The 27,949-nt window shown below is 38.7% G+C and overlaps 1 protein-coding gene across 1 annotated transcript in view; it reads right to left on the reverse strand.

The window, feature by feature from the left end:
* Positions 1-27,949, reverse strand: part of LOC126176727 (neprilysin-4-like) — a 142,487-nt gene that overhangs the window by 42,716 nt on the left and 71,822 nt on the right. The window contains exons 10-11 of the mRNA XM_049923896.1: positions 27,755-27,872; positions 15,662-15,758 (exon numbers count right to left, since the gene is read on the reverse strand). Coding sequence (XP_049779853.1) covers positions 15,662-15,758; positions 27,755-27,872 — 215 coding nt within the window. The remainder of the gene's footprint in view (positions 1-15,661; positions 15,759-27,754; positions 27,873-27,949) is intronic.

The following is a 27,949-nucleotide window of genomic DNA, read 5'->3' on the forward strand; positions in this document are numbered from 1 at the left end:
ATGATGGCATTTATTCTTGACAGATGGTCTGTGATGACATTGTCTGCTCCGTGGAGCTGTCTGTGATCAGTAGTGAATTGTGATATATAGTCTATATGATGTAACTGTTGAGGGTTGCATATCAAATCAGCCAAAGATCGGTAGTCTGTGTAAATGATGAATAGTGTGCCCTCCATGTCAGTTTTAAACTATCTGACTGCCTCATATGCTGCCAATAATTCACAATCACAGGCAGACCACTTGACTGAAACAAAGTGGCATTATGACGTCTGTCTTCTCAATTTCCTCCTCATTCATCAATATCTGCAGGTATGCCTTTTTGCAATTTTAAGATGCTGGGAACTGAGGCACCTGTGAGGCAGTGGATGAAGCCTTGAATGTTTGGGATCAGATAGCTAACAATGATTGTGTTGGCATTCAAGGGCCCTATAGTCTCCACATAGCCTAACTGTACCTTATTTCTTGGGCACTTATTTGATACAGCAAGATCTGCAGATGGTAATAGAGGAGTCATTCACTGTCCAGAAATGGATGGCAGGTATGACGCTCTTCACTGGAAAAAGTTCAAGGTGTGAGGTACTCATATCCGAATCCATGTCAATGAGAAAATATTATCTTTGTATGTGGTCAAAGGTGTTTAATACATTTCATCCATATGTAGCAAGGTGAGGTGATCCAATGTGCCTACTGCGGATCATGCCTTGCTTTTGGGTGATCACACAGCACCCAGCAGTTAAGCACTGTATCACCAAACTGCATGTGGGATCAGCTGAGCCAACCTCATGCAGGAATGTCAATGTGTGGAGCGTGGTTGCTGGTCATGTGAACATTTGTTGTCAGCTGAAAACCCCTGTCCACTGTGGCAGAGTAGCCTAGGCGGCTGGTGCAGCGTACCCGAGTCAAAGCCAGAGATGTTCTGTGGTGTTTATACATTGTTGGTGCTGCAAACCAGTAAAAACCTGGGCTACCAATATTAATTTGCTTTCCAGTAATAAGCACAGGGGATGTTGGTGTATAGGGAGGTGGCATCTACAGTGACAGGTAACAGTATGGGAATAGTGGTAATGGTATGGGGATGGGGAAGGGTTAATGAAGGAAGTGGTTTGTATCTTAAATATTAGAGACTAGGCAGTTGGCTGCAGGTGTTGTTCGGCAAGAGTGGAGATTCTTTCCCTGGGAGTACAGTAACCAACTAAAATGGGGCATCCAGGATTGTAGTGTTTTGGGAAGCATTTATAAGATGGGTGTGCAAGAAGTCAGTGGGGTGAGGAAGGAGATGGGTTTGGGAGACAGCTTCCTAGATGGGCTTAAGGATTTCAGTGGGAATTGAAGGTTACTTTGGACTTCTGGGATGAGAGCACTGTGACACAGCTTGTAAGTGGAGGAGACAAACAGTTGGCAGATGCTTTCTGTCAGGTTGTCACTGCAATTTATCATGTCAGTGATGAAGCCTTTGTCTGCAGGAAAGGTCAGTCTTTAGGTTGTAGATGGCGCCCTTTCTTCTGTTGAGTGGTTAGTGTTATTGGGAAGGAACCTAGGGAAGTTTAGTGACTGAAAGCATGAGCACTAAGAACAAAATTGGTATGGCAGGGCAGAACAGCATATCAGTTTTAATATTGCTTTCTGTGTTGTAAAGGGTTTGTATAAAAATTATCAGGAAAAGTCTCAGAATAATAGACTTATTCAAGACATTCCTACTATGCTTCAAAGTATAGCCCTTGAGCATTGACACACTTCTTTCAGCAACTTTTCCATGACTCAAAGGCTCCATGGTAGGCAGATTCTGGAGGGTCCTTAGAGGTATGTGTGCAAGCTTCTTTGATGACACATTTGGCATTCTTTGAGAAAGAATTTCACTTTTGGGATTAGGAAGTAGTCTGCTGGTGCCAGGTCTGGTCTGTAAAGGGTTGGGGAATTGTCATGTTGCCGTTGTTTTATCGTCAAGTAGTTGGTGATCTTGGAGCAGGTTGGGTGCATTATCATGATACAGTTTCCAGTTTCTGACAATAGTTGGACTGATGGTTGGCTGGTGTAAACTTTAATCTTAATCACCAAAACTGACTGAGTCATTTGTTTCTCAGGTTGGAGTAAGCCAGCAGGATGATTCCTAGTAAAAAGTGTTACAGTGATGCATACTACCTCAAGGTTGATGGTTGATTTGAGAAGTTTCTCAGAAGGAATACCAGAGAACAGTTTAAGGGCAGGAAAAATTGAAGGACATTGAAATTAAAGAGCAGAAAGAAAGGTGAGGGGAGGGAGAGAAGTAGGGAAGAGAGATAGAAAGGAAAGCTTTAATTTATTAGACTGCTTGCTTTTCATTTTCTTGTACTCTTCTAGTGCATCTCTGCTTCTCACTTTGTCCCTTCAGTGATCTCTGAAATGAATCTGGCTCGGTGCTTACTGATTTACCATCTTTGACCTCCTACTGATTATGAACCCTTCACCTCCACTCCTCCCCCTTCCTTCTTGAAACCGGTGTACTCTTCTTAGATGGGGGTCTGAGTGACCCATGAACACCACCCCCTTTCTAGCATGCCCACTCTCCCTCTTTACACTCTCTGAGGAGGAATCTATCATTCCAATAGCTACAAGTTCTGTATTCATTTTAATGTAATACTGGAAGTCCTGATTGAAATACAGATAACTGTAAGAGTAAATTTAAACACACACACACACACACACACACACACACACACACGCACACACGCACACACGCACGCACGCACGCCCGGCTACATTTTTGCAGATGACTAAACTGTGCCAGTACTGCAGCATGACTGTGTGTTGAAGGCAAGCTGGGATATTTTTACTTCCCCTCTTGTTTTTCCATCTGCCTCCTTAAATTCATTTGTTCACTTTTAACTAATTACCATTAACACACATGATGTAATGCTTCTAGAATTTCCGCATAAATTCTAGAACAACTTGGCCTTCCTCCATCTTGAGCTCATGATATTTTAAATAGAAGTGTGAGAGAGAGGAATCCGATCTGCTGCGCATTGCATGTTTGTGTGTGCAGGTCTAAAAACAGTCACGAGCAAAACGTGGATGTGGCGGCCGAACGGTGGCCGACAAGTACCTGCTGTACAATCCATAGAGTTTCAGTGTAGAGAAGAGCCTGTGTTATTCTTTACGGGTTTAGTGACTGTAATGATTGTTAAGGACAAATGAAGAAATGAGATCAGACTTTTAAGTAATTCATGAGTTGGATTTGCTAGAAGCAAGATGTGTTCGTAAATTATGTGGTTGTTACACCAACACTATTGTAAATGTATTTAATGAAGTCTAATGTGAGATGAATCGGTTGACTTGCAAACTTTCGAATATTTATGTGAGAAATGGTGAATTTGTGCTTTGTGGAAGTTGAAATATACCAAGACTAAACTAAAAGTATTCTGTGAGTATCCACTTATTTCATGAGTAGAGAGAGAGAGAGAGAGGGGGGGGGGGGGGTGAGACAGAGAGAGACAGAGAGACAGAGAGAGAGAGAGAGAGAGAGAGAGAGAGAGAGAGAGCCTGATAAATTCCATTAACCGGCAGTATTCTTTAGAGAAGAAGTTTTTGGAGATTGACATAGCCGACAATCCTGAGAAGATCGGCAATGCTTCCCAAATAAGTCAGCTGAGGTGAGAGAGGTGTGAATTTTGCAATCCAACTTCACATCAATTCTTGTCATCTAAAGCGTTAGAGTGAGTGTAATCTGCATTTTCATGAAAGAGAACAGTTGGCCCTCAGTTTTAGAGAATATAGCACAAGATCTAATTTTGTGCTTAGTTTTATGTATGTAATCAATTTCCTAATTTATTTTGACTATTCCTAGTTATTACTTTCATTATACAGTGAAATCAGTGATTGTTTTGTAACTTAAATTCTATTGTTGATGTATAAACAAATATAAATTCTATACTAATTGTAAACATTTGGAGGAACAACTAATAGTATTTTTAAAGGATCTATTTAGCTCTATTCGAAAACATGTTAGCAAAGCCAGCCCTTAATTAATTCCCAAGTACTTTTCTGTTTTGTCAGAAGTATTTTTTGCATACTTATATTCGTTAATGAGTTAAGTTTCAATTGTAATTTCTATGAATTAAATTTCAAACAATGTGTAGTTTCAGTACCTATTATTGTGAGGCTGTCTAAGGTACAAATTTTTGGTCCATGGCCGAGTTTCAGACGAGGAACCTGTATTGGTTAGATCAACTACAACGCAACCGTAAAATAAGTGTAACACAATTAGGCCATGTGTTAAACAATGACATTTTCTGTTCCATATGTACTTTATTATTCTACAAGATCTGTGAACCATGTGATTAAGCTTTTGCTGCTCGTAGATGTTCAACAGTCAACTACTGTAGCAGTACGTGTATGTTCGCCTGAAACCTATTAATGAGACTTGTCGAAAGTTAAACAATAGAGTACTGGCTACATATAACTGTGTAATATTGGGGGGCTGTGAACAGTGAAAGTAAAAAACTGTTATACGCAAATACGCATCTGTCGGCTAAATCATTTAAAGTAGTCAGTGTTGTACCTCCACACCCCACTTTTCAGCCAGTGTAGTAACGCAGTACATCGGCACCGAGGACAAGAAACAAAGAAATAAAGTAGGCGAACCATCAGATGTGGTGCCCTGGGTGAGGAATATTGTATGTAGCCACAATAAAATAGGACTCGTGAACTTTTAACAGTGAACTCAACAGCAGTTTACAGTGCAGTGGTGTAACAGCCAATCAGCCCATGGGTTTCATGGCCATAGTATAACAGCAACCAATCATCGAGTGAGTTCTATGAAAACAGACACTGAGTACAGGAGCAGCCAATCAGCACGCAGGTGGACACAGCTGACCAGAGATAAACAAGATGCCTCGCCGAGAGAATTACAAGTTGCCGCAGCCGTACAGATCGAGATGACACCTACAGAGCAGCAGAAGAAGAGTGAATGAGAATAAGGTAATTTCATACCAAAAGTTGTTTTATGTGATACATAATGAGTGACCTTAACGAACAAGATAGTGTGACTAAGAACAAAGCTGTGGAGGTTACGTTGTTAAATGAACAGAAAGACTTAAGTGGGACTGATTCAGCAGACAATAGTGATTATAAATCAAACATGAATGTAATTTGGGATGATAGGGATGAAACTCCTATTGTAGATGGAATGATAAAAGTGTCATATACATTGTATGGTGATGTGGGCGAAATGGACGAAAACAGTACTGAATTGGATGAAATATTTAAGGTTAAGAGGGAGGAACCTAGTAGCAAAAGTCAGCAAGGGTAAAAGTTTATGGCAGACGAAAATTTGGAAGTGATGTTAAGGTAAATTGTGAGTAGTTTGTGTTGTTTGAGTAATATGAGTACGAAAGAAGACATTAGTAGGTTGGAAAAAGTATGAAAAAGGACATTAGTAGGTTGGGAAATAGTATACAGAAAGTAGTACATAACACTGATGAGAAATTAGCAGTGATAAGTAGTAAATGAGTAGAAAAGAGAGAGAAACTTTGTGATGACTATAGTAGGGGGGTGGAGGCTTCCAAGAAATTTGTGCTGAAAGTAGAGTTAAACTTAAGAAACAAATTGACCAGATTAAAAATGATTTTGAAATGAAGGTAGAGGAAAAACTGGTAACAGTAAATGAAAATGTAGATTCAAAATTGACTGAAATGGAGAAAAACATGGAAGGGGTACAAAATCTAAAGCATAGAGAAAGTGACAGTGGGTCTGATTCTGACAGTAGTTGTAACAATGAAAGCAATGACAAATCCAGTAGTGATAATGATGGCAATGTGGTAAGAAAAAAGGAAGTGTGGCACCCTGTAATAACAAAAAGCGTACAAGTATACATGTTAAGTATTTACTGGAAAGTGTTAGCGATTTGAGCGTCATTTCACAGGCATCTTTTCAGTCTATTAAGAACACAGAGGATACAGTGATGATGCACGTTTCTGGAATAAAAATTCTTGGTGCTACTGGTAAGCTATCAAAGAGCATGAAACAAGAGGTACTATTAACTGTGGAATTGGCAGGACAGCTGTTGGAGTGCTGTTTGTTGGTGATTCAAAATCTCAGCATTGGTGTAACATTTAAGACTAATTTCTTGTGCAAATAGCAAGCAGGGAGTTCAACCATCTGTGTTGGATTCATTATGCGATGATAATGCTTACCCCAGCTGTCTGTCTCATTTTTTGTGTTTCCTGAGGCAGTCAAATTCTTCCTCTATCCTATCTGTAGTTTATAAGCGAATCAGAAACATTCTTTCTTTGACTGTCACGTGATTTGGTGCAGCAGCATACTTTAGTACAGAAATATTGTACGAAAGGTTTCTCTAGAATTATTTGTGTGTGTATATAAAGATACCTCCATTATGACAGCTGCCACCCATTCCACATCAAACGGTCCCTTCCCTACAGCCTAGGTCTTCGTGGCAAACGAATCTGCTCCAGTCCGGAATCCTTGAACCATTACATCAACAACCTGAAAACAGCTTTTGCATCCCGTAACTACCCTCCTGACCTGGTACAGAAGCAAATAACCAGAGCCACTACCTCATCTCCTCAAACCCGGAACCTTCCACAGAAGAACCCCAAAAGTGCCCCACTTGTGACAGGATACTTTCCGGGACTGGATCAGATTCTGAATATGGCTCTCCAGCAGGGATATGACTTCCTCAAATCCTGCCCTGAAATGAGATCCATCCTTCATGAAATCCTCCCCACTCCACCTAGAGTGTCTTTCCACCGTCCACCTAACCTTCATAACCTCTTAGTTCATCCCTATGAAATCCCCAAACCACCTTCCCTACCCTCTGGCTCCTACCCTTGTAACTGCCCCCGGTGTAAAACCTGTCCCATGCACCCTCCCACCACCACCTATTCCAGTCCTGTAACCCGGAAGGTGTACACGATCAAAGGCAGAGCCATGTGTGAAAGCACCCACGTGATTTACCAACTGACCTGCCTACACTGTGAAGCGTTCTATGTGGGAATGACCAGCAACAAACTGTCCATTCGCATGAATGGACACAGGCAGACAGTGTTTGTTGGTAATGAGGATCACCCTGTGGCTAAACATGCCTTGGTGCACGGCCAGCACATCTTGGCACAGTGTTACACCGTCCGGGTTATCTGGATACTTCCCACTAACACCAACCTGTCAGAACTCCGGAGATGGGAACTTGCCCTTCAGCATATCCTCTCTTCTCGCTATCTGCCAGGCCTCAATCTCCACTAATTTCTAATTTCAATTTGCCGCCGCTCATACCTCACCTGTCTTTCAACAACATCTTTGCCTCTGTACTTCCGCCTCGACTGACATCTCTGCCCAAACTCTTTGTCTTTACAAATGTCTGCTTGTGTCTGTGTATATGCAGATGGATATGTGTGTGTGTGTGCGCGAGTGTATACCTGTCCTTTTTTCCCCCTAAGGTAAGTCTTTCCGCTCCCGGGATTGGAATGACTCCTTACCCTCTCCCTTAAAACCCAAATCCTTTCGTCTTTCCCTCACCTTCCCTCTTTCCTGATGAGGCAACCGTTGGTTGCGAAAGCTTGAATTTTGTGTGTATGCTTGTGTTTGTTTGTGTGTCTATCAACCTGCCAGCGCTTTTGTTTGGTAAGTCTCATCATCTTTCTTTTTAGATATATTTTTCCCATGTGGAATGTTTCCCTCTATTATATTCTTATGCTGTGTTAGTTATAATTAATGGAGTCATAAGAGGATGAAGAAAGTAAATTGGTACCACAATCAAAGAAGTCCTCTCAAACAAAGAGGTAAGGTAAACAGAAAATGGAAGGTATCAGCATATGTGGAGGAGAAGGTGCAGATTATCAAAAAACCATAATTAACATCTGAAGTAATCAGCTCACGTGTGAAGTTAGTATAATTTGGTGCAGCAACAGAGGAAATATGCAGTAAAAACCATCTTGAATACTAAGGTATTGATATTAACTGTGGTATAATAGAAGTTTTTGTGTTCAGTGCAATCAGTATATGGAGATAACTGTCTATCTGTGCCCTGGTACAGCCTTTTCTAGCATTAAGGAATTCCAACTTAAAACATAGTTGCTTGGAGTAATGTGTGTGGAAACAGTAAGCTAGATTTGTATGTATATCAACCTTCAGACCAGAATCTCAAGCAATTTGATGGAGTATAGTGAAGTAATAGTTTTCCTAAGTGATAATTTTTGCCTGATCGGTAATGAGAGTTACGTTCACCTTAGCATAAGGGTCTGTTACTGTGGAGTGTTTCTCAGTAGAGTCAATTTTGCATTGGATAAGCAGAGCAAGAGTTCATTTATTAGATATGAAGCAATAATGAAATAATAAAATAATGAATAATGTTAGGGTCTTAATGGTTAGGGAGCCTGTCTCTGCAGTAGGGATATTTTTTGAGAATGCACTCCACTGGTTAACAAGGTAAGAAATGTAAGTAAAATATTGGAGCTGACAGACATGATTAATGCAAAAGATAACTGTGTACAAACAAATGTTATGTGACTATACTGAGGACATAAATTTTGAACTAGGCAACCATGGGTACTGTGGACATTGTGAAATTCATGACACTGCAGCAGGGAAGCAGAGCTTAATAGAAAGAGCAATATTTTAGTGAGGTACCAGTAATATAATGCTGAATCATTGGATCTATACAGTATCTGAAAACTTCTGTTTGTGTTCTGAGGAATTACGAGCTTAAAGTGGAAATACTGGAACGAAGAACAATAAGTTTGCTGATTAACTGATAACTGTGGCACTGTGAATATTCTGACAGGTCAACTACTGGGTAATCTTTTGTGGTTTTGTGAGGGTTCAATTTTCTTTTTGAATGAAAGTAGTGCAGAGAGTTGAGTAGAGAAGTGGGGCGATGATTTGGTATAACGTCCATCCCCTTAATTTTGATTTAAATAGTAATTAAGTTATGTGGTGGTGACTCTATTCTTTTTTTTTAGTAACATAATGATTAGTAAATCTATGCTACTGCACATCTTGAGTTTTGCTATTTTTAAAATGGAAGAGAGACCCAAATCTTTCAAGTTTAACCAGTTTCAGACAGTTATGACTTAGAGTAATGTTTTGTAGTGTAATGTGTACTTGACTCTAATTTTTTTATAGTCACCACCTTCCATACTATAGTCAATTTTAATACTAATTATTGTAATGTTATGAGAACTATGTAGTATATAATATTGTTTTTTGGTGAGAAACATTTTTTCTTACACTTAGTTAGATGTAAAAGAGAGTGTACTTAAGTACAGTATTTTGTCTCATAGGAGAACCACCTCCAAGGGAACTGATAGCAATGCATTTCCTTACTAACTGCCACTTGGACTGTTGAAGGTGTGGACAACTTGGTGAGAAAATGTGTAAAAGCTCATTAAAAGTGCAAAAATTCTTCTGAAAAATACTAAACATTGAGCAAGTGAAGTTTTCTATCTATTGTAATCCATGAGGATTTATTATTTGAAGTAAGACAGGACTCGTATCAAATGATATGTACCTTTAAATGTAATCGTTGCTAAAAAAGAAAAAAAAAAAAGGACATCACTTATGATGAAGATACGTAATTTTTTGTTAAAAGTATAACTCGTAGATATTTTGTGCAATTCTGCAATACAGTGTATGTAAATATGTTGTATGAGGATTTCATATGACCAGTTCATATAAGTATAAATTTGAAAAAAAAAACATATGTACTGTAGTTTTGATAAGATTTCTTATGTACTATTTTGCAGTTCATATAAGTATAAATTTGAAAAAAAAACATATGTACTGTAGTTTTGATAAGATTTCTTATGTGCTATTTTGCAGTTCATATAAGTATAAATTTGAAAAAAAAAAACATATGTACTGTAGTTTTGATAAGATTTCTTATGTACTATTTTGTGTGTGTAGATTTTAAACCAATTTCTGGTGTTACTTGTGGTCATTGAATTGCCCAGTTAGCTATTTGCAATATCTATCTGGTCAGTCCAATGAGGGGGTGATGTGACGAAGCAAGCTGGGATACTCTTACTTCCCCTATTGTTTTGCCATCTAAAAATTCATTTTTTCCTGTCTGACTAATTACCATTAACATATGTGAGTATAATCTGCATTTTCAAAAAGGAGAGGGTTGGCCTGCAGTTTTAAAGAATATATCACAAGACATATGAACCATGGACCTTGCCATTGGTGGGGAGGCTTGCGTGCCTCAACGACACAGACAGCCGTACCGTAGGTGCAACCATAACAGAGAGGTATCTGTTGAGAGGCCAGACAAACATGTGGTTCCTGAAGAGAGACAGCAGCTTTTTCAGTAGTTGCAGGGGCAACAGTCTGGATGATTGACTGATCTGGCCCTGTAACGTTAACCAAAACGGCCTTGCTGTTGTGGTACTGCGAACGGCTGAAAGCAAGGGGAAACTACAGCCGTAATTTTTCCCGAGGGCATGCAGCTTCACTGTATGATTAAATGATGATGGTGTCCTCTTGGGTAAAATATTCCAGAGGTAAAATAGTCCCCCATTCGGATCTCCGGGCAGGGACTACTCAGGAGGACGTCGTTATCAGGACAAAGAAAACTGGCATTCTATGGATCGGAGCGTGGAATGTCAGATCCCTTAATCGGGCATGTAGGTTGGAAAATTTAAAAAGAGAAAGGGATAGGTTAGAGTTAGATATAGTGGGAATTAGTGAAGTTCGGTGGCAGGAGGAACAAGACTCTTGGTCAGGTGAATACAGGGTTATAAATATAAAATCAATTAGGGGTAATGCAGGAGTAGGTTTAATACTGAATAAAAAAATAGGAGTGTGGGTAAGCTACTGCAAAGAGCATAGTGAATGTATTATTGTGGCCAGGATAGACACGAAGTCCACACCTACTACAGTAGTACAAATTTATATGCCAACTAGCTCTGCAGATGATGAAGAAATTGATGAAATGTATGATGAGATAAAAGAAATTATTCAGGTAGTGAAGGGAGACGAAAATTTAATAGTCATGGGTGACTGGAATTCGACAGTAGGAAAAGGAAGAGAAGGAAACGCAGTAGGTGAATATGGATTGGGGCTAAGAAATGAAAGAGGAAGCCGCCTGGCAGAATTTTGCACAGAGCATAACTTAATCATAGCTAACACTTGGTTCAAGAATCATGAAAGAAGGTTGTATACATGGAAGAACCATGGAGATACTAGAAGGTTTCAGAGAGATTATATAATGGTAAGACAGAGATTTAGGAACCAGGTTTTAAATTGTAAGACATTTCCAGGGGCAGATGTGGACTCTGACCACAATCTGTTGGTTACGAACTGTAGATTAAAACTGAAGAAACTGCAAAAAGGTGGGAATTTAAGGAGATGGGACCTGGATAAACTGACTAAACCAGAGGCTGTACAGAGTTTCAGGGAGAGCATAATGGAAGAATTGACATTAATGGGGGAAAGAAATACAGTAGAAGAAGAATGGGTAGCTTTGAGGAATGAAATAGTGAAGGCAGCAGATGATCAAGTAGGTAAAAAGACAAGGGCTTGGGTAGCCAAAGAGGTACTGAATTTAATTGATGAAAGGAGAAAATACAAAAATGCAGTAAGTGAAGCAGGCAAAAAGGAATACAAACGTCTCAAAAATGAGATCGACAGGAAGTGCAAAATGGCTAAGCAGGGATGGCTAGAGGACAAATGTAAGGATGTAGAGGCTTATCTCACTAGGGGTAAGATAGACACTGCCTACAGGAAAATTAAAGAGACCTTTGGAGAAAGGAGAACCACTTGCATGAATATCAAGAGCTCAGATGGAAACCCAGTTCTAAGCAAAGAAGGAAAGCAGAAAGGTGGAAGGAGTATATAGACGGTCTATACAGGGACGATGTTCTTGAGGACACTATTATGGAAATGGAAGAGGATGTAGATGAAGATGAAATGGGAGATACGATACTGCGTGAAGAGTTTACAAGAGCACTGAAAGACCTAAGTCAATACAAGGCCCCATGAGTAGACAACATTCCATTACAACTACTGATGGCCTTCGGAGAGCCAGTCCTGACAAAACTCTACCATCTGGTGAGCAAGATGTATGAGATGCAAAATTCCCTCAGACTTCAAGAAGAATATAGTAATTCCAAATCCAAAGAAAGCAGGTGTTGACAGATGTGAAAATTACCGAACTATCAGTTTAATAAGTCACAGCTACAAAATACTAACGCGAATTCTTTACAGACGAATGGAAAAACTGGTAGAAGCCGACCTCGGGGAAGATCAGTTTGGATTCCGTAGAAATGTTGGAACATGTGAGGCAATACTGACTCTACGACTTATCTTAGAAGAAAGATTAAGGAAAGGCAAACCTACGTTTCTAGCATTTGTAGACTTAGAGAAAGCTTTTGACAATGTTGACTGGAATACTCTCTTTCAAATTCTGAAGGTGGCAGGGGTAACATACAGGGAGCGAAAGGCTATTTACAATTTGTACAGAAAGCAGATGGCAGTTATAAGAGTCGAGGGGTATGAAAGGGAATCAGTTGTTAGGAAGGGAGTGAGACAGGGTTGTAGCCTCTCCCCAATGCTATTCAATCTGTATATTGAGCAAGCAGTGAAGGAAACAAAAGAAAAGTTCGGAGTAGGTATTAAAATCAATGGAGAAGAAATACAAACTTTGAGGTTCGCCGATGACATTGTAATTCTGTCAGAGACAGCAAAGGACTTGGAAGAGCAGTTGAACAGAATGGACAGTGTCTTGAAAGGAGGATCTAAGATGAACATCAACAAAAGCAAAACGAGGATCATGGAATGTAGTCGAATTAAGTCGAGTGATGCTGAGGGAATTAGACTAGGAAATGAGACACTTAAAGTAGTAAAGGAGTTTTGCTATTTGGGAAGCAAAATAACTGATGATGGTCAAAGTAGAGAGGATATAAAATGTAGACTGGCAACGGCTAGGAAAGCGTTTCTGAAGAAGAGAAATTTGTTAACATCGAGTATTGATTTAAGTGTCAGGAAGTCGCTTCTGAAAGTATTTGTGTGGAGTGTAGCCATGTATGAAAGTGAAACATGGACGATAAATGGTTTAGACAAGAAGAGAGTAGAAGCTTTCAAAATTTGGTGCTACAGAAGAATGCTGAAGATTAGATGGGTAGATCACATAACTAATGAGGAGGTATTGAATAGAATTGGGGAGAAGAGGAGTTTGTAGCACAACTTGACTAGAAGAAGGGATCGGTTGGTAGGACATGTTCTGAGGCATCAAGGGATCACCAATTTAGTACTGGAGGGCAGCATGGAGAGTCAAAATCATAGAGGGAGACCAAGAGATGAATACACTAAGCAGATTCAGAAAGATGTAGGCAGCAGTAGGTACTGGGAGATGAAGAAGCTTGCACAGGATAGAGTAGCATGGAGAGCTGCATCAAACCAGTCTCAGGATTGAAGACCACAACAACAACAACATCACAAGATCTAATTTTGTGCTTAGTTTTATGTACGTAATTGATTTCCTAATTTATTTTGACTATTCCCAGTTAAAACTTTCATTATACAGTGAAATCAGTGATCGTTTTGTAACTTAAATTCTATTGTTGATGTATAAACAAATATAAATTCAGTACTAATTATAAACATCTGAAGGAACAAATAATATTATTCTTAAAGAATCTATTTAGCTCTGTTTGATAACATGTTAGTAAAGCCAGCCCTTAATTAATTCCCATGTACTTTTCAGTTTTGTCAAAAGTATTTTTTGCATATTTACATTTGTTAATTTCATGATTTAAACAAATAATAATTCAGCCTAAACCTTGTAGTATAAGAAACTGTTAAAAGGAATGAATTTTTCGATGTATTCAGTTAGTTTAATGAGTTAAGTTTTAATTGTAACTTCTGTAACTTTAACTTTGAACAGTGTGTAGTTTCAGTACCTATTATTGTGAGGACATGTAAAGGCCTGATTTTTGGTCACAAGACAATCAATCCACAGCTGGTTAGAACAACAACAATGCTTCAACTCAACTGTGAAGTAATTGTCACACAAAACAATGACAGTGTCTGCTCCATATGTACTTTTCTATCCTTCAAGAACTGTGAACTTTGTGGTTAGGTTTTTACTGCTCGTAGATATTCAATAGTAAACTATTGTAGCAATATGTGGAAGTTTGCCTGCAAACTATTAATGAGGCTTATCAAAAGTTAAACAACAGTGCACTGGCAATCTAACTGTGTATTACTGGGGGATTGTAAACAGTGAAATTAACGTACTGTGAAACGCAACTGTGCACCTGTTGGTTACATTATTTACAATAGTCAGTGTTGGAATTACAAACCCCATTTTTCAGCTAGTGTAGCAACGCAGTACATCGACATTGCAGACAATCAGTGAAGAAATAAAGAAGGCAAACCATCACAATTGGGGTGAAGGATTGTGTCAATTGAAGTGGGTGAAGGGAGAAAGGAGGTGAGGGTGACTGAAGATTTGGGGGAGGGGGGGGGGGTAGAATGGTTTCTGATGGTTGGAAAGGAGGGGCAGTGAGGCAACATAACAGGAATGTGACACCAGTGACACCAGAGATGAAAGAAGGGGCTAGGACAATTGCAGGATCAAGAGATGTGTCATAAGGACAAGTTTCATCCAAGTAATTCAAAGAAGCTGGTAATGGGGAAAAGGGAGGGGGGCTGCTGGTAAGGCCCAATTGTGAAGTAGGCACCACTGAAGTCAGATATCTTGCACTCTGCAGCATTTTCTTCCAGTGAATAGTCTGCTTTTCTCCATGGCACAGCACTGTCTGGCAGCAGGCATTCATTTGGTTGGGCAGTAAAAGTCTGTGCAAATGTTACAGCAGAACCAGATATTATACAACTGCTTTCAGAGGTGGCCCTTCCTCATATAGTGCATAGTGTGCCCTGTGACAGGACTGGAACAGGATGTCGTGGGCAGGTGAACTGGCCAGGTCCTGCCCTGTGTCTTTCAGTGGGACATGGCAAGGGGTGGCATAAGGATATTTTGTAGATTTGGTAGGTAGAAACATCGCTTTGGAAGATATGGGAAGCATTAGGAACACACTCTCACACCATTCCTCCACATTCGATTAGATTCATTTTTCATTCCATAGATCCGTGCTGAGGAGATCCTCGTGGATGTGGAACATGTCAATCTGTTTAGCTCCTTGTGTAGCAGACACAACCCTCCGTGCTTGTGCTGGGGGAGCCATCCTGTCCCCTGGCTGACTCATATTCAGGCTCAGTATTGAGGCAATGTGTGTGTGTGTGTGTGTGTGTGTGTGTGTGTGTGTGTGTGTGTGTGTGCGCGCGCGTGCACAGTGTGCCCTGTGACAGGACTGGAACAGGATGTCGTGGGCAGGTGAATTGGCCAGGTCCTGCCCTGTGTCATGCGTGCACGCATGTTGTCCAAAATCTCAGCAATGTTTTCAGTCTTTTTTATGTGTCTGTTGACTGCTCAGTGCCCCAACTACTTACTGAATGTTTACCTTCATTCCTATTATTTTTATTCCATTTGAATTTTTTTTATCAGCCAGTACTCTGAATCGTCTTTAAGAAGGTAACTTTTCTGTGACATTGTGATTACAGCTATCTTACAAAGTACAGAAGACATATAAACTAAATTTAAAAAAATAATCACCAAACAAACATGTAATGAGCAAACATTTTACTGTGAAGAAAATTAAAATCACATACTTACACTTTTCTTTGCTTCATCATCAAAAAATTGTTTTACATATTCATATCCAACAGCGAAATTCAGTGAGCTGCTAGTTGTAAATACGCAGTCACGCCACCTGCAAAGTTATGTGTATTGTTATAGTGTAACAAGTAACTGAAGAAAAAAGGCTATATAGATATGGTATTGCAATCATCAATTACATAGATTTTTATAGGGCAATTTTGTAAGGAGATGGAGGATAGCAAAGACTAATAGATAGGCTAAGTTTCTGAATACAGTCCCAAGACGCACTTAGTATGTTTTATTTACTGGATTCACTCTTTAAATGAGCAAGAGCATCATCAGAATATACACTGTAAAAGATACAAATTGAGAGAATACAGAGAATTTGCATTGACATTATGTATAGTGTATTCTATTTCCACTAAGGTGACTGACATTTAAAGTTGGCTTAAAGCAGTAAAGATTTAATTGTCTGTACTATAGTACTTAAACTTATGCTTAAAGTACAGTAGTAAATGATGACATTGACAGTGCCAAAGATTAAACTGACTGTACAACAGTACTTATAATGTCCATGGTATAGTAAAGCTACTGCTGAATTAAAGAAGTTTTTAAGACACTTGACTCATGTAAATGTCCTGTTAATGATTATTCCATACCGATATGACCTACCACCATGGTCCTGTGTAAACAAAGAGATAAGTGCTGCAAACGTGTTACTCTTGAAAATATGCACACAATATGAAAACGTAGAAGCCATTGATCTGAGTGGTATAGGACACAGATTCCACACTAGACATGGACTACACTTAAATGGGCTAGGGAAGCAGCTTGTTGTGGAAAAAATAAACATATGTTTTGTCAAGAAATTGGAGATAAGACATACAGCATCAAAGAAAACGGATAAATCATCACATCTTCTCTGTTCGCCGAAACAGCAATCATCTCCCTGTTATACAGAAGTGGTGCACAGCACATTGAAAGAAAAGAAGCAGACACCATCAATACAGAAGAAGACTCCAATGGACACATCCTTACCAAGCAAGAATGAGGTCAGTGATATAATAAAAATGCCCTTATGAGTCTCAAATGTTAATCTAAATCCCAGTACTGGTAATCAAATAAATTACAGCAACAAACATCTTCCTGTTTGCCATCAAAATAACAAACAAAGTTTTAGATATAGAGATCTTGCTAAATACAGAACTTAACATTATTAATGTTCTGTGCATTACAGAACACTGGCTAAATAATGATCAAATTGACTTTTGTTCTATACCAGGATACACACTAGCCAATTATTTCTGTAGAAACAGCTATAAAAATGAAGGTACCACAATTTTCATCAAGTATGGACTAAAATATAAATCAGCCAATAAGTTTCAAAATCTCAGTGCAGAAAGAGACTTTCAGCTGGCACTCCTTGAAGTCAGAGAGGCAAATACAGTTGCAGCATGTATTTATTGCTCCCCAGATGGAAATTTTGACTCATTTCTAAATAAGCTTGAATATGTACTAAACAAAAAATCAATAATGCTTTGTGGGGTATTGAACACTGATTTTCTTGGAACCAGCAAAAGAAAAAAACTCATGCTCAACCTCACAGATAATTTCAACTTAAATCAGACTATAACAATCCCAACAAGAGTCACAAAAACTACTTCTACTGCTTTGGATCAGATATTTGTGAATATAAATTGTACTGCAAAATGTATAAATACACACCTTAATGATCACGAAGCTCAAGTTGTCACCATTCAAAGTCACTTACTGCCCAGCCAGAACTATAAAATAACTATAACAGCAAGACAGTTTAATACACACAATATAGAAACATTAAACTTCTTGTTATCAGGAGAAAGGTGGGAAGAAGTTTTGCAAATAGATGACACCAGCAAAAAGTTTGAGAAATTCTCTAGCATCTTCATTGATTACATTGAAATTGCATTCCCCTCAACACACAAGAAATAAGAGACACAACTAAAAAAGCAAAGCTATGGATAACAATAGGATCAAAATATCAAATGCGAAGAAAAGAGAATTACTCAAATATAGGAAAAACAATAGCCTGCCGCTCTTGTAAACAGATACATACAGGAATACATTCAAATCTACAGATGAGTGATATGACAGGCAAAAAAATGGCCAGGTCTAAGTTCATAACAGAATCAGCAAATAAAAGCAAAGCAGCATGGAAAGTCATAAAGAAGGAAGCAAATAAAGTGTCCCATAAACTGGAAAATATCACTCTTAACCACGATTTCAGCGACAAAACAGATATTAGAAAGAAACAAAAAAAACGAAGTGCAATCATGTTCCTCTTCAATCTACACTGATGGAACAACCCCAGATGAAATCATCGGTGCTGCATCAGCTCATAGGAAAATGTCATCAGGGCTTAATAGTATTCCTGATTACATCATAAAGCAATGCATTAAACCATTTCACTTCCTCTTGCAGATATAGTAAATTCATCTTTTCTGACAGGCACATTTCCATACAGTTTAAAAATTGCTAAAGTGGTCCCTATCCATAAGGAGGAGAGAAAACAAATATAGAAAGCTATAGACCAGCTTTAGTAAAATCATAGAAAAAGTTAAGTATAATAGGTTAATGGAATTCTAAGAGAAAAACAAAATTCTCACTGATTCTCAGCATGGATGCGGCAAAAATAAATAAACAACCAGGGCAGTCTATGATTTTATAGAAAATGTCCTGCAAGCAATTGACAAAAAACAAAGAGCCACTGGTATTTTTTAGACTTAAGTAAAGCCTTTGACATACTGGACCGCAACATACTGTCGGAGAAGTTCCAAGTGTATGGCATTAGAGGCACTGCACTAAAATGGTTCACTTTGTACTTGATGAACAGGAAACAAATAAAACAAGAACTAAAGGAAAACACCAGGACCTGGTTCTCAGATGCAGAAGTTCTAAATAAAGGAGTCCCTCAGGGGTCCATTCTTGGGCCAATCCCCTTTCTCCTGTATATAAATGATCTAGACCTGAACATTGAGTCACAAACAAATGCTTTTTTTGCAGATGACACAAGCATCCTAATTACAGGAAATACCCCACGTCAGCTACAGGCAGCTGTTACTAAGACTACAGATAAATAGATTGTTTTTGGGGAATAAACTTATGATAAACACCAAAAAAAATCAAAATTTCTGTTTAACACTAGAAGGACCAAGGGGCCATATTGGCCCCTTTTCGATCTTTTCACTTGTTTTCTGAGCAAATCGTAAGTTCGGCTGACTTGATATTTTGTGTCTTCTAATCAGTCATATGAAATATTAACCACCGCATTTTGGAGTGTCCTATTTTTATCAGGTTGTTAAATATGAAGCTTACCACCGAGAAGGACAGCGGGGCCAATTTGGCCCCTCCAACATTTCTCTGTATTTAGAGGCTACTTCTTTGCAATACTGCATATGAAATCACATCAACTGTTGTACCTTTGTTGTTCAAATATGAGACAACAGTGTCATTCAATCCAGCACCGATTGTTGGTTAGTTGACAACAAGGATTTCAGTTATTGTCTGTTGTGACGGTATCTGAGAGTCGTCCCTGCAGTCATGAGCTACAAATACAAGAAGTGGCTAACAGACGCTGCAATACTAGCAGAACAGAGAAAAAAAGATGGAAGTTCTCTGACAGTGATCAGGACAATGAAGAAAGTGTAGTAGTTCCAGTGTGTGCAGATGAAGAATGTGATTCGTGCAACGAATGTGATGATGTAAACACAGCCCAGGACAGTTTTCCGCTAAATTTAGGGGAAAATGAAGCTTCTACATCCAGCATGCCTTCTGATGTTCCAAATTGTAGCTCTATAAGATCAACAATGCAGACATCATTTGCTTCCCCCGGAAGTCAGTCAAAAACAGATACTGGGCAACCTACTGAAGAAAAAGAAATAGCAAAAGTGGGGACTTCGTGGAAAATTGTACCAGTGGGTTCTAATGCAGGTCAGTAATATTTCTGCTCTTTGTGTAGAGTTTTAGTTTGTAAAATTACAAGAACAGATATACTCATATAATATCAGTACATTACACATTCTAAAAATACTGTTCTTTTTTCATATGTTTCCAGGTGGTCTACAAAGTCATAACATTTTGCGGGAGAGCTCAGGACCAACATCATGTGCTAAAAGGAAAATTCAAAGTGGGAAACTTCTTAGTGCTTCGCGGTTAATTTTCAGATCTTCCACGATGCCCCACATCAAGCACTGTACTGAAGCTGAGGCTCGTCGTTGAACACAAGACAATTCCTGGACAATAGACACTGAAGAACTGGATGCTTTTGTCGCCATAATGCATGCAAGAGGAGTGTATGGGACAAAGAATTTTCCTCTCAAAAGCCTATGCTCAATAGTATGGGGTCCTCCATTTTTCAGACAAACTATGGTACAAAACAGAGTTATCGAAATAATGAAATATATGAGGTTTGACTCCAAGTCCACTAGATCTGAACGCCTCAAGGCTGACAAATTTCCTCTTGTCTCAGATACTTGGAATGCTTTCATAGAAAACAGTGTGTCATGCTATAAAGCAGAACCTTATCTTACATCTACATCTACATTTAAACTCCGCAAGCCACCCAATGGTGTGTGGCAGAGGGCACTTTACGTGCCACTATCATTACCTCCCTTTCTTGTTCCAGTCGCGTATGGTTCGCAGGAAGAACGACTGTCTGAAAGCCTCCGTGCACACTCTAATCTCTCTAATTTTACATTCGTGATCTCCTCGGGAGGTATAAGTAGGGGGAAGCAATATATTCAATACCTCATCCAGAAACGCACCCTCTCGAAACCTGGCGAGCAACCTACACCGCGATGCAGAGCGCCTCTCTTGCCAAGTCTGCCACTTGAGTTTGTTAAACATCTCCTTAACGCTATCACGGTTACCAAATAACCCTGTGACAAAACGCGCTGCTCTTCTTTGGATCTTCTCTATCTCCTCCGTCAACCCGATCTGGTACGGATCCCACACTGATGCGCAATACTCAAGTATGGGTCGAACGAGTGTTTTGTAAGCCACCTCCTTTGTTGATGGACTACATTTTCTAAGGACTCTCCCAATGAATCTCAACCTGGTACCCGCCTTACCAACAATTAATTTTATATGATCATTCCACTTCAAATCGTCCCGTACGCATACTCCCAGATATTTTACAGAAGTAACTGCTACCAGTGTTTGTTCTGCTATCATATAATCATACAATAAAGGATCCTTCTTTCTATGTATTCGCAATATATTACATTTGTCTATGTTAAGGGTCAGTTGCCACTCCCTGCACCAAGTGCCTATCCGCTGCAGATCTTCCTGCATTTCGCTACAATTTTCTAATGCTGCAACTTCTCTGTATATTACAGCATCATCCGCGAAAAGCCGCATGGAACTTCCGACACTATCTACTAGGTCATTTATATATATTGTGAAAAGCAATGGTCCCATAACACTCCCCTGTGGCACGCCAGAGGTTACTTTAACGTCTGTAGACGTGTCTCCATTGATAACAACATGCTGTGTTCTGTTTGCTACAAACTCTTCAATCCAGCCACACAGCTGGTCTGATATTCCGTAGGCTCTTACTTTGTTTATCAGGCAACAGTGCGGAACTGTATCGAATGCCTTCCGGAAGTCAAGGAAAATAGCATCTACCTGGGAGCCTGCATCTAATATTTTCTGGGTCTCGTGAACAAATAAAGCGAGTTGGGTCTCACACGATCGCTGTTTCCGGAATCCATGTTGATTCCTACATAGTAGATTCTGGGTTTCCAAAAATGACATGATACTCGAGAAAAAAACATGTTCTAAAATTCTACAACAGATCAACGTCAGAGATATAGGTCTATAGTTTTGCGCATCTGCTCGACGACCCTTCTTGAAGGCTGGGACTACCTGTGCTCTTTTCCAATCATTTGGAACCTTCCGTTCCTCTAGAGACTTGCGGTACATGGCTGTTAGAAGGGGGGCAAGTTCTTTCGCGTACTCTGTGTAGAATCGAATTGGTATCCCGTCAGGTCCAGTGGACTTTCCTCTGTTGAGTGATTCCAGTTGCTTTTCTATTCCTTGGACACTTATTTCAAGGTCAGCCATTTTTTCGTTTGTGCGAGGATTTAGAGAAGGAACTGCAGTGCGGTCTTCCTCTGTGAAACAGCTTTGGAAAAAGGTGTTTAGTATAAACACCAGTATAAACACACAGTTGATGAACAACTTTTGTCGTCTAAAACAAGGTGCCCATTCACACAATATATTGCAAGCAAGTCAGATAAGCTTGGCATAAAATTCTGGTTCCTTGTAGGTATTTCTAGTAAATACATACTGAATGGATTCCCATACACTGGTGCTGATCCCCTTCGACCAACTGACCAAGGTGTAGGTGAAAATGTTCTTAGGCTTACGGGACCATACTTAGACAAAAGTTTGAATGTCACTACTGACAGTTACTTTACTTCGCTAAGCCTTGCAAACCATCTTAGGGCATCCACAACTTTAGTAGGTACTTTGAACCGTAATCGAAGGGAGGTGCCTTCTGCTGCAAAGACCAGAAAACAACCACTCCACTCGACTATTGTGTTTAAAAATTATGATGGAATAATACTAACAGTTTATCAAGGGAAAACAAATAAGAATGTTTTGTCACTGAGTTCACTTCACTCTCATGTATCCCTGTCCAATAGTCAGAAGAAGACTCCTGAAACAGTGCAGTTCTACAATGAAACAAAATTTGAGGTCAGCGTTGTCAATCAAATGACAAGGATGTACTCCACAAAAGCCGGTAGAAGACGTTGGCCAGTGCATGTATTTTACAACATTCTTGATTTGGCTGCCATAAATTTCTGGGTGTTGTGACCGGTACGCAACTTAGCAGGTGGAAGTATATTTTTGATTTGTGTGAACAGCTTCGAGTGCAGTGTATATCATCAAGAAATAAAGAGCCAGACCAGAATCATGAAGACACTAAAGGCGGACCACAGAGGGCAACTAAGAGAGATAAGTGTAAAATTCGCACCTCATGTAAAGGAAACCATACTGCTACTGTTTGTTCAGGTTGTGAGAAAGCAGTATGTGGCAAATGTGAGAAGAGAAGATGAATGTGGTGCGACAAGTGCAGCAGTAAACAGCAGTGAACTACGGTGGTGTGTGTGTGTGTGTGTGTGTGTGTGTGTGTGTAAGATGTATTTGTTTTGTTAATAAAATCAACAAAAGTTACATTTCATTACCTGTCACAATCTGATCAAATAAACAAAAATAAACATGGGGCCAATTTGGCCCTGTCGGTCATTGTAGGTAGTAGCCTGCTTGTGGTCCTCCTAATGTTAAAAGGTGATGCATGCTGCATCAGTATGACAATAAACTCCAACAAAATTTCATCTTCTCCAGAAACAAAGTTTTTAGGCCTATGGCTTCAAAATAACTTCAAATGGCACACACATAAAAAAATTAATGGAACACAAAATAAAATATGTTACAGTCTGCATTTCCTCTCTGTCAAATCAAATTATAGCACTGTCCAAACTGCCTACTTTGCCCAATTCCACAGCATCCTACTGTACGGAATTATATTCTGGGATAATACACCACCTAGTTCAGTCATCTTCTTAACTCAAAAAAGAACCGTTAGGAGCAATGCAACAAGCTCGACAAACAGATTCTTGCAAGCCCCTCTTTCAAAAGTAATCAATTCTTCCTCTTCCCTGTATGTATATACTAGAAATATGTAAATGTATTAGAAAGAATTTAAAAGATGTAAATGAAAATTTTAATATCCATGAACATGATACAAGACAAAAGGAAAAGTTTCATGTCCAGTCAATAAGGACATCAGCCTAAAACCTCCACAGTAAGCCGCACTATACAAATTTACAAAAGTCTTCTGCATAAAGTGAAAGACATATCATCATTCTTTCTCTTTTGTAAAACCCTAAGGGCATTCTTATTGGATCATTGCTTCTGTTCAGTAGCAAAATTTCTAGATCACTTAAGATACAAAATACTTGAAACAAGACAGTGCAGCTACTGCAAGAACCTTTGCGAATAAAGCTAAAATTCATTATTTTAATTACTGTGGTCTTGTGTGTGTGTGTGTGTGTGTGTGTGTGTGTGTGTGTGTGTGTGTGTGCGTGTGTGTTTTCTGTATCCCACAACCCCACAATCTGGAAAGATTTGTAGGATGAATCAATAAATCAATATCTGTACATATCTGCTTATCATTCAAAATACATCTGTAAAAATTACAATATCATTCAAAATACATTATAAAAAGTACATATTTAAAAAGGCTTTGGAAATATATGAAATATATGAAAACTACCATTTTTAAAAATATGTCTGTTAAAGTAATGTGGCAGGTATTATATTTTGATGAAATGCTGTAGATAAGCAACCAAAATAAAACACCTGCCATATTATCATAACATAAATATTTTGAAAATGGTAATTTTGATTGGATATTTCTAAAAATACTTTTTTAAGTATGTATTTTTTATAATGTATTTTGAAAGATATTGTAATTTTTACAGGTGTATTTTGAGGGATAAGCAGATATTTACAGATATGAGATGTCTATACACACATCCATAAAGGAGATGATTAAAATGTAAATTTTGTTTCCTGTAATAGTAAATTATCTTTGGATACTCTGTACCACGAATGTCACAATTAGGCTACTGTTGTTCAGTCAATTTAATCTTTTGTGCTGTCAATGTCATCATTTCCTACTGTACTTTAAAAGTAAGTTTAGGTACTATAGCACAGCCAGTTTAATCTTTACTGCTTTCATCCAACATTAAATGCAATCTTTAGTGCTGTCGGCCAACTTTAAACATAAGTCTCTATACTTAAAATATTATGTGTACTTTTTGTAACATTGATGTAAGTTCTCTGTATTCTCTCAATTTGTGTGTTTTACTATATATACTCTGATGATGCTCTTGTTCATTTGAAGAGTGAAACTTGTAAACAAAAAATATTAAGTGCGACTTGTGGCAGCTTTGTAAACTTAGTTTTAACAGTTGCTTCCCCTGCTGGCAATATCTGCTCTTGCTAATGGATAGGCAATTGGAGCAGAAATTAAATTATTGAAGGGTAAGAATTCATATGGTTATTATCAAATATCAAGGAGGATACCGAAAATTCATGCACAGTACATTATTCGTGTATTTACTGTGATTTAAAAAATTTTCCCAGCAAACTGAGTACTCAAAGAAGTTTTGGGTTTGCAGACACTTGCCATTTACTCCACACCACGGTATTTCAACTGAGCCATCTCATACAGACAAAGACTTCTTCAACTTTTTTGAGGAGAACTTTGAGGGGGGAGTCCTGGGATCAGTGGCTCTTAAATCAACTGTATTTTGGAGGAATGTGGATGCTACTTTTCATGGAGAAGATAAATTAAAGGAGTTTTTACATCACTCCAGCTCTGTTCATAAGAACATCCAAATTATTACAGAAACAGAGAAAGATGGTTGTCTGTCTGTCCTGGATCTTTTAGTTGGATGGAAGAATGATAGCTTTCTAGGGCATTCAATTTATCATAAACCCACTCATACCAGTTTGTATTTACAATCTTTGAGTTGTCATCACCTGTCACAAATTATCAGTGTGCTTAAAACACTTTCACACCAAGCTTACAGTTCACCTAAAGAGATACACTATCAGTTCCAGCTAAAACTCAGGAAGTGAATAAAGAGGAGAGCACACCAGCAAAATCTATAGCTTTTCTTCCTGTTGTTGGCAATATTATGTTCAAGATAGCTAGAATCATTCAGAAATTTCAGGTATCCCACCTTCCATCAAAGGTGGCAGACCTTCTGAGGTTAAAGAAGAATGATTTGTCATTGTGGAAGACTGGAATTTACAAAATACCTTGCCAGTGTGAAATTGTGTACACAGGATGGAGCACATGCACTGTTGCACTGAACATCGACACTGCACTCATCTTTTTCAGCCAATCATATTTTATTTGCTTTTGCTGAACATTGTATGCCCAGGACATTAAGTGAAGGTAATTTTGGACACATATATATCATTTCAGGACTCCATTATTAAAGAACCCTCGTAAATGGGCATGGTGGAGAATCTGGTGAATTTGATAGCAGTTACCAGCTGAATAATGCATGGAACCCCAACATTTCCACTATTTGCTCCAGATGAATGACAGATTACACTGATGGCCACAGAAAGCAGCAACCCTGAGGACAGCCAAGTTCCACAGTTTCACCACTGATGGCACTGTCCACTGGGTAGTGCAGTCAGTCAGTCACAACAGTCTTTTAACTCATGGGTGGAATACACACAGTGCACTAGTCAATTGCAGGATAATGGAAGTGTTTTTCAGTCTTCAGTGGCTTACCTGAAGATGACTGGCTGGTGCCCAGTCAAAATATTATAGAGTGTAGAGAATGATGACCAGCTGCAAGCTCAAAACTACAGGTGGGTCCCTCTCATCATGAGGTCTGAGTGACTGGCTTTCCTTTTTAACCTTTCCTGTCACAACCACCTCTCCTCGCCAAGGAAGGAACTACTAGCTCCAAAAGTTAGTATAATGCCATTGCTTTTATATGTGTGTATCAGAAATGCTAAACATTTTGCCTCTTGAAGGTAAATGCTGCCCAGCTATCCTGTCTCATAATTTAATAGTGTTCTCAGTCAAATTTTCCTTTTATATAAGAAACTATCAGCCTCAATTGTGCAACCCAGGCTGATAGTTTCTTATATTTTAGATTATCATGATTGCTGAATGGGCTGCAATGTTGAAAGTACCAAAATTTTCCTTTGATATAATTTTCTACATCACTTGCTGATAAGTAAATGCTTCCTTGTCACAAATACCGCTATTTCCCCATCATGTGGACAAACCTGAATGAACTGAGATGAAAGGGAAACTTTTCATAACTGATGTTGTCCTGCCTTTTGCTTTCACTTAAATAGCACAAGTTTTCTCAGATGAATAACTAAGGTTGCACCCACATGTGGATAAGTTAACTAAAGAACTCAGTTCTTTTCCCATATTGCTTGAAAATATCTCTCACTGTGTTGCCCAGTGGATGAGATTGCAAAAACTTCTTCAGTGATATTGGGATTCTTACACTTACGTGCCAGTACATGTAATCCATAATGATATTTAGGGTGGCTAATGATAAGACTGAATTTATAATCAACTGTGAAATTCACAACAATTATATTAGAAGTAAAAATAATTCCCATGTAGACATGCCTAAGCTTCAGAATGAAGTTTTCTATTCAAATGCAAGACATCAGGTGGGAAATTTTAAATCCCTAAATAATTGAAAAAAAAAGTAAAAGGTTATCTAATTAGTGACTCCTTCTGTAATTTATCATAATATGTGGATTCTGTAATGTAAATTCTGCTTGACTTTAATTTTCACATTATACCTACATTAATAATACCAATTATGTAGACAGCTGTTTAAAGTTACATACACTTAGCTTGAAATAGCAGATAAAAACAGAAGGTGTGCAGTGTAAAATCATGGGAGACCAGTGGAGATTTTACCCTCTTCCTTCCACTTGTCAGAGGAAGGCGAAGGCATCTCTGCTAGGACCTTGCCTAGAAAGGTGATGCAGGAGTCCTGTGTCTGGTCCCCTATGCTCATTTTCCTGAGTATGTGACTACTTTGACTTTGACCTTTACTCCTGTTGTGACACATTCTTCTACGATAGGAAACTTTAAGATGTCATTAATTTCTGTGATGAATAAAGAGTTGGAAACATTAAGAACTACAAACCAGTGAAAGAATCATGATTTTGTGCCTCACAGTATCAAGATTCCATAGTGAAACAGCTCACACTTATACCCATCATCAAAATCAGTCCTCTCTCTCGAAGCCAAGTTTTAGTTCAAAACCATCAACAGAATACTTATGAACTTACTTATTTGCAGCTCATTATTTATCCGCACCTCATGATAGTAAATAGTTCCTTTTTCTAGGAAATTCTACAAGAAAATAAAGGTCAAATGTTTACAAGTCTAATGTCACTTAATCTGAGAGGTGCTTATATTATATCGCCAGAATAAAAATCCTGACACTGAAATTAACTTTAATATTATGAAGTAAAACAAAAACTAGCTTTTACCTTGGCTGATCTTCTTTTGTTCCACTGAGAACTTTTTCGAACAGAAAAGCAAGCTCACGCATTTTCTGTGTTGTGTCCCTGCTGACTGTCTTCACCAGTCGCCAGTTCAGGTAATTAGCTACAAAAGAATGAATGGATGTTATGTATCTATGTTACCTATTGTAAATGACAGGCTATCACATAGTGACATATTAA

Source organism: Schistocerca cancellata, chromosome 3 (assembly GCF_023864275.1).
Source record: "Schistocerca cancellata isolate TAMUIC-IGC-003103 chromosome 3, iqSchCanc2.1, whole genome shotgun sequence".
In the NCBI taxonomy this organism is placed as follows: domain Eukaryota; kingdom Metazoa; phylum Arthropoda; class Insecta; order Orthoptera; family Acrididae; genus Schistocerca; species Schistocerca cancellata.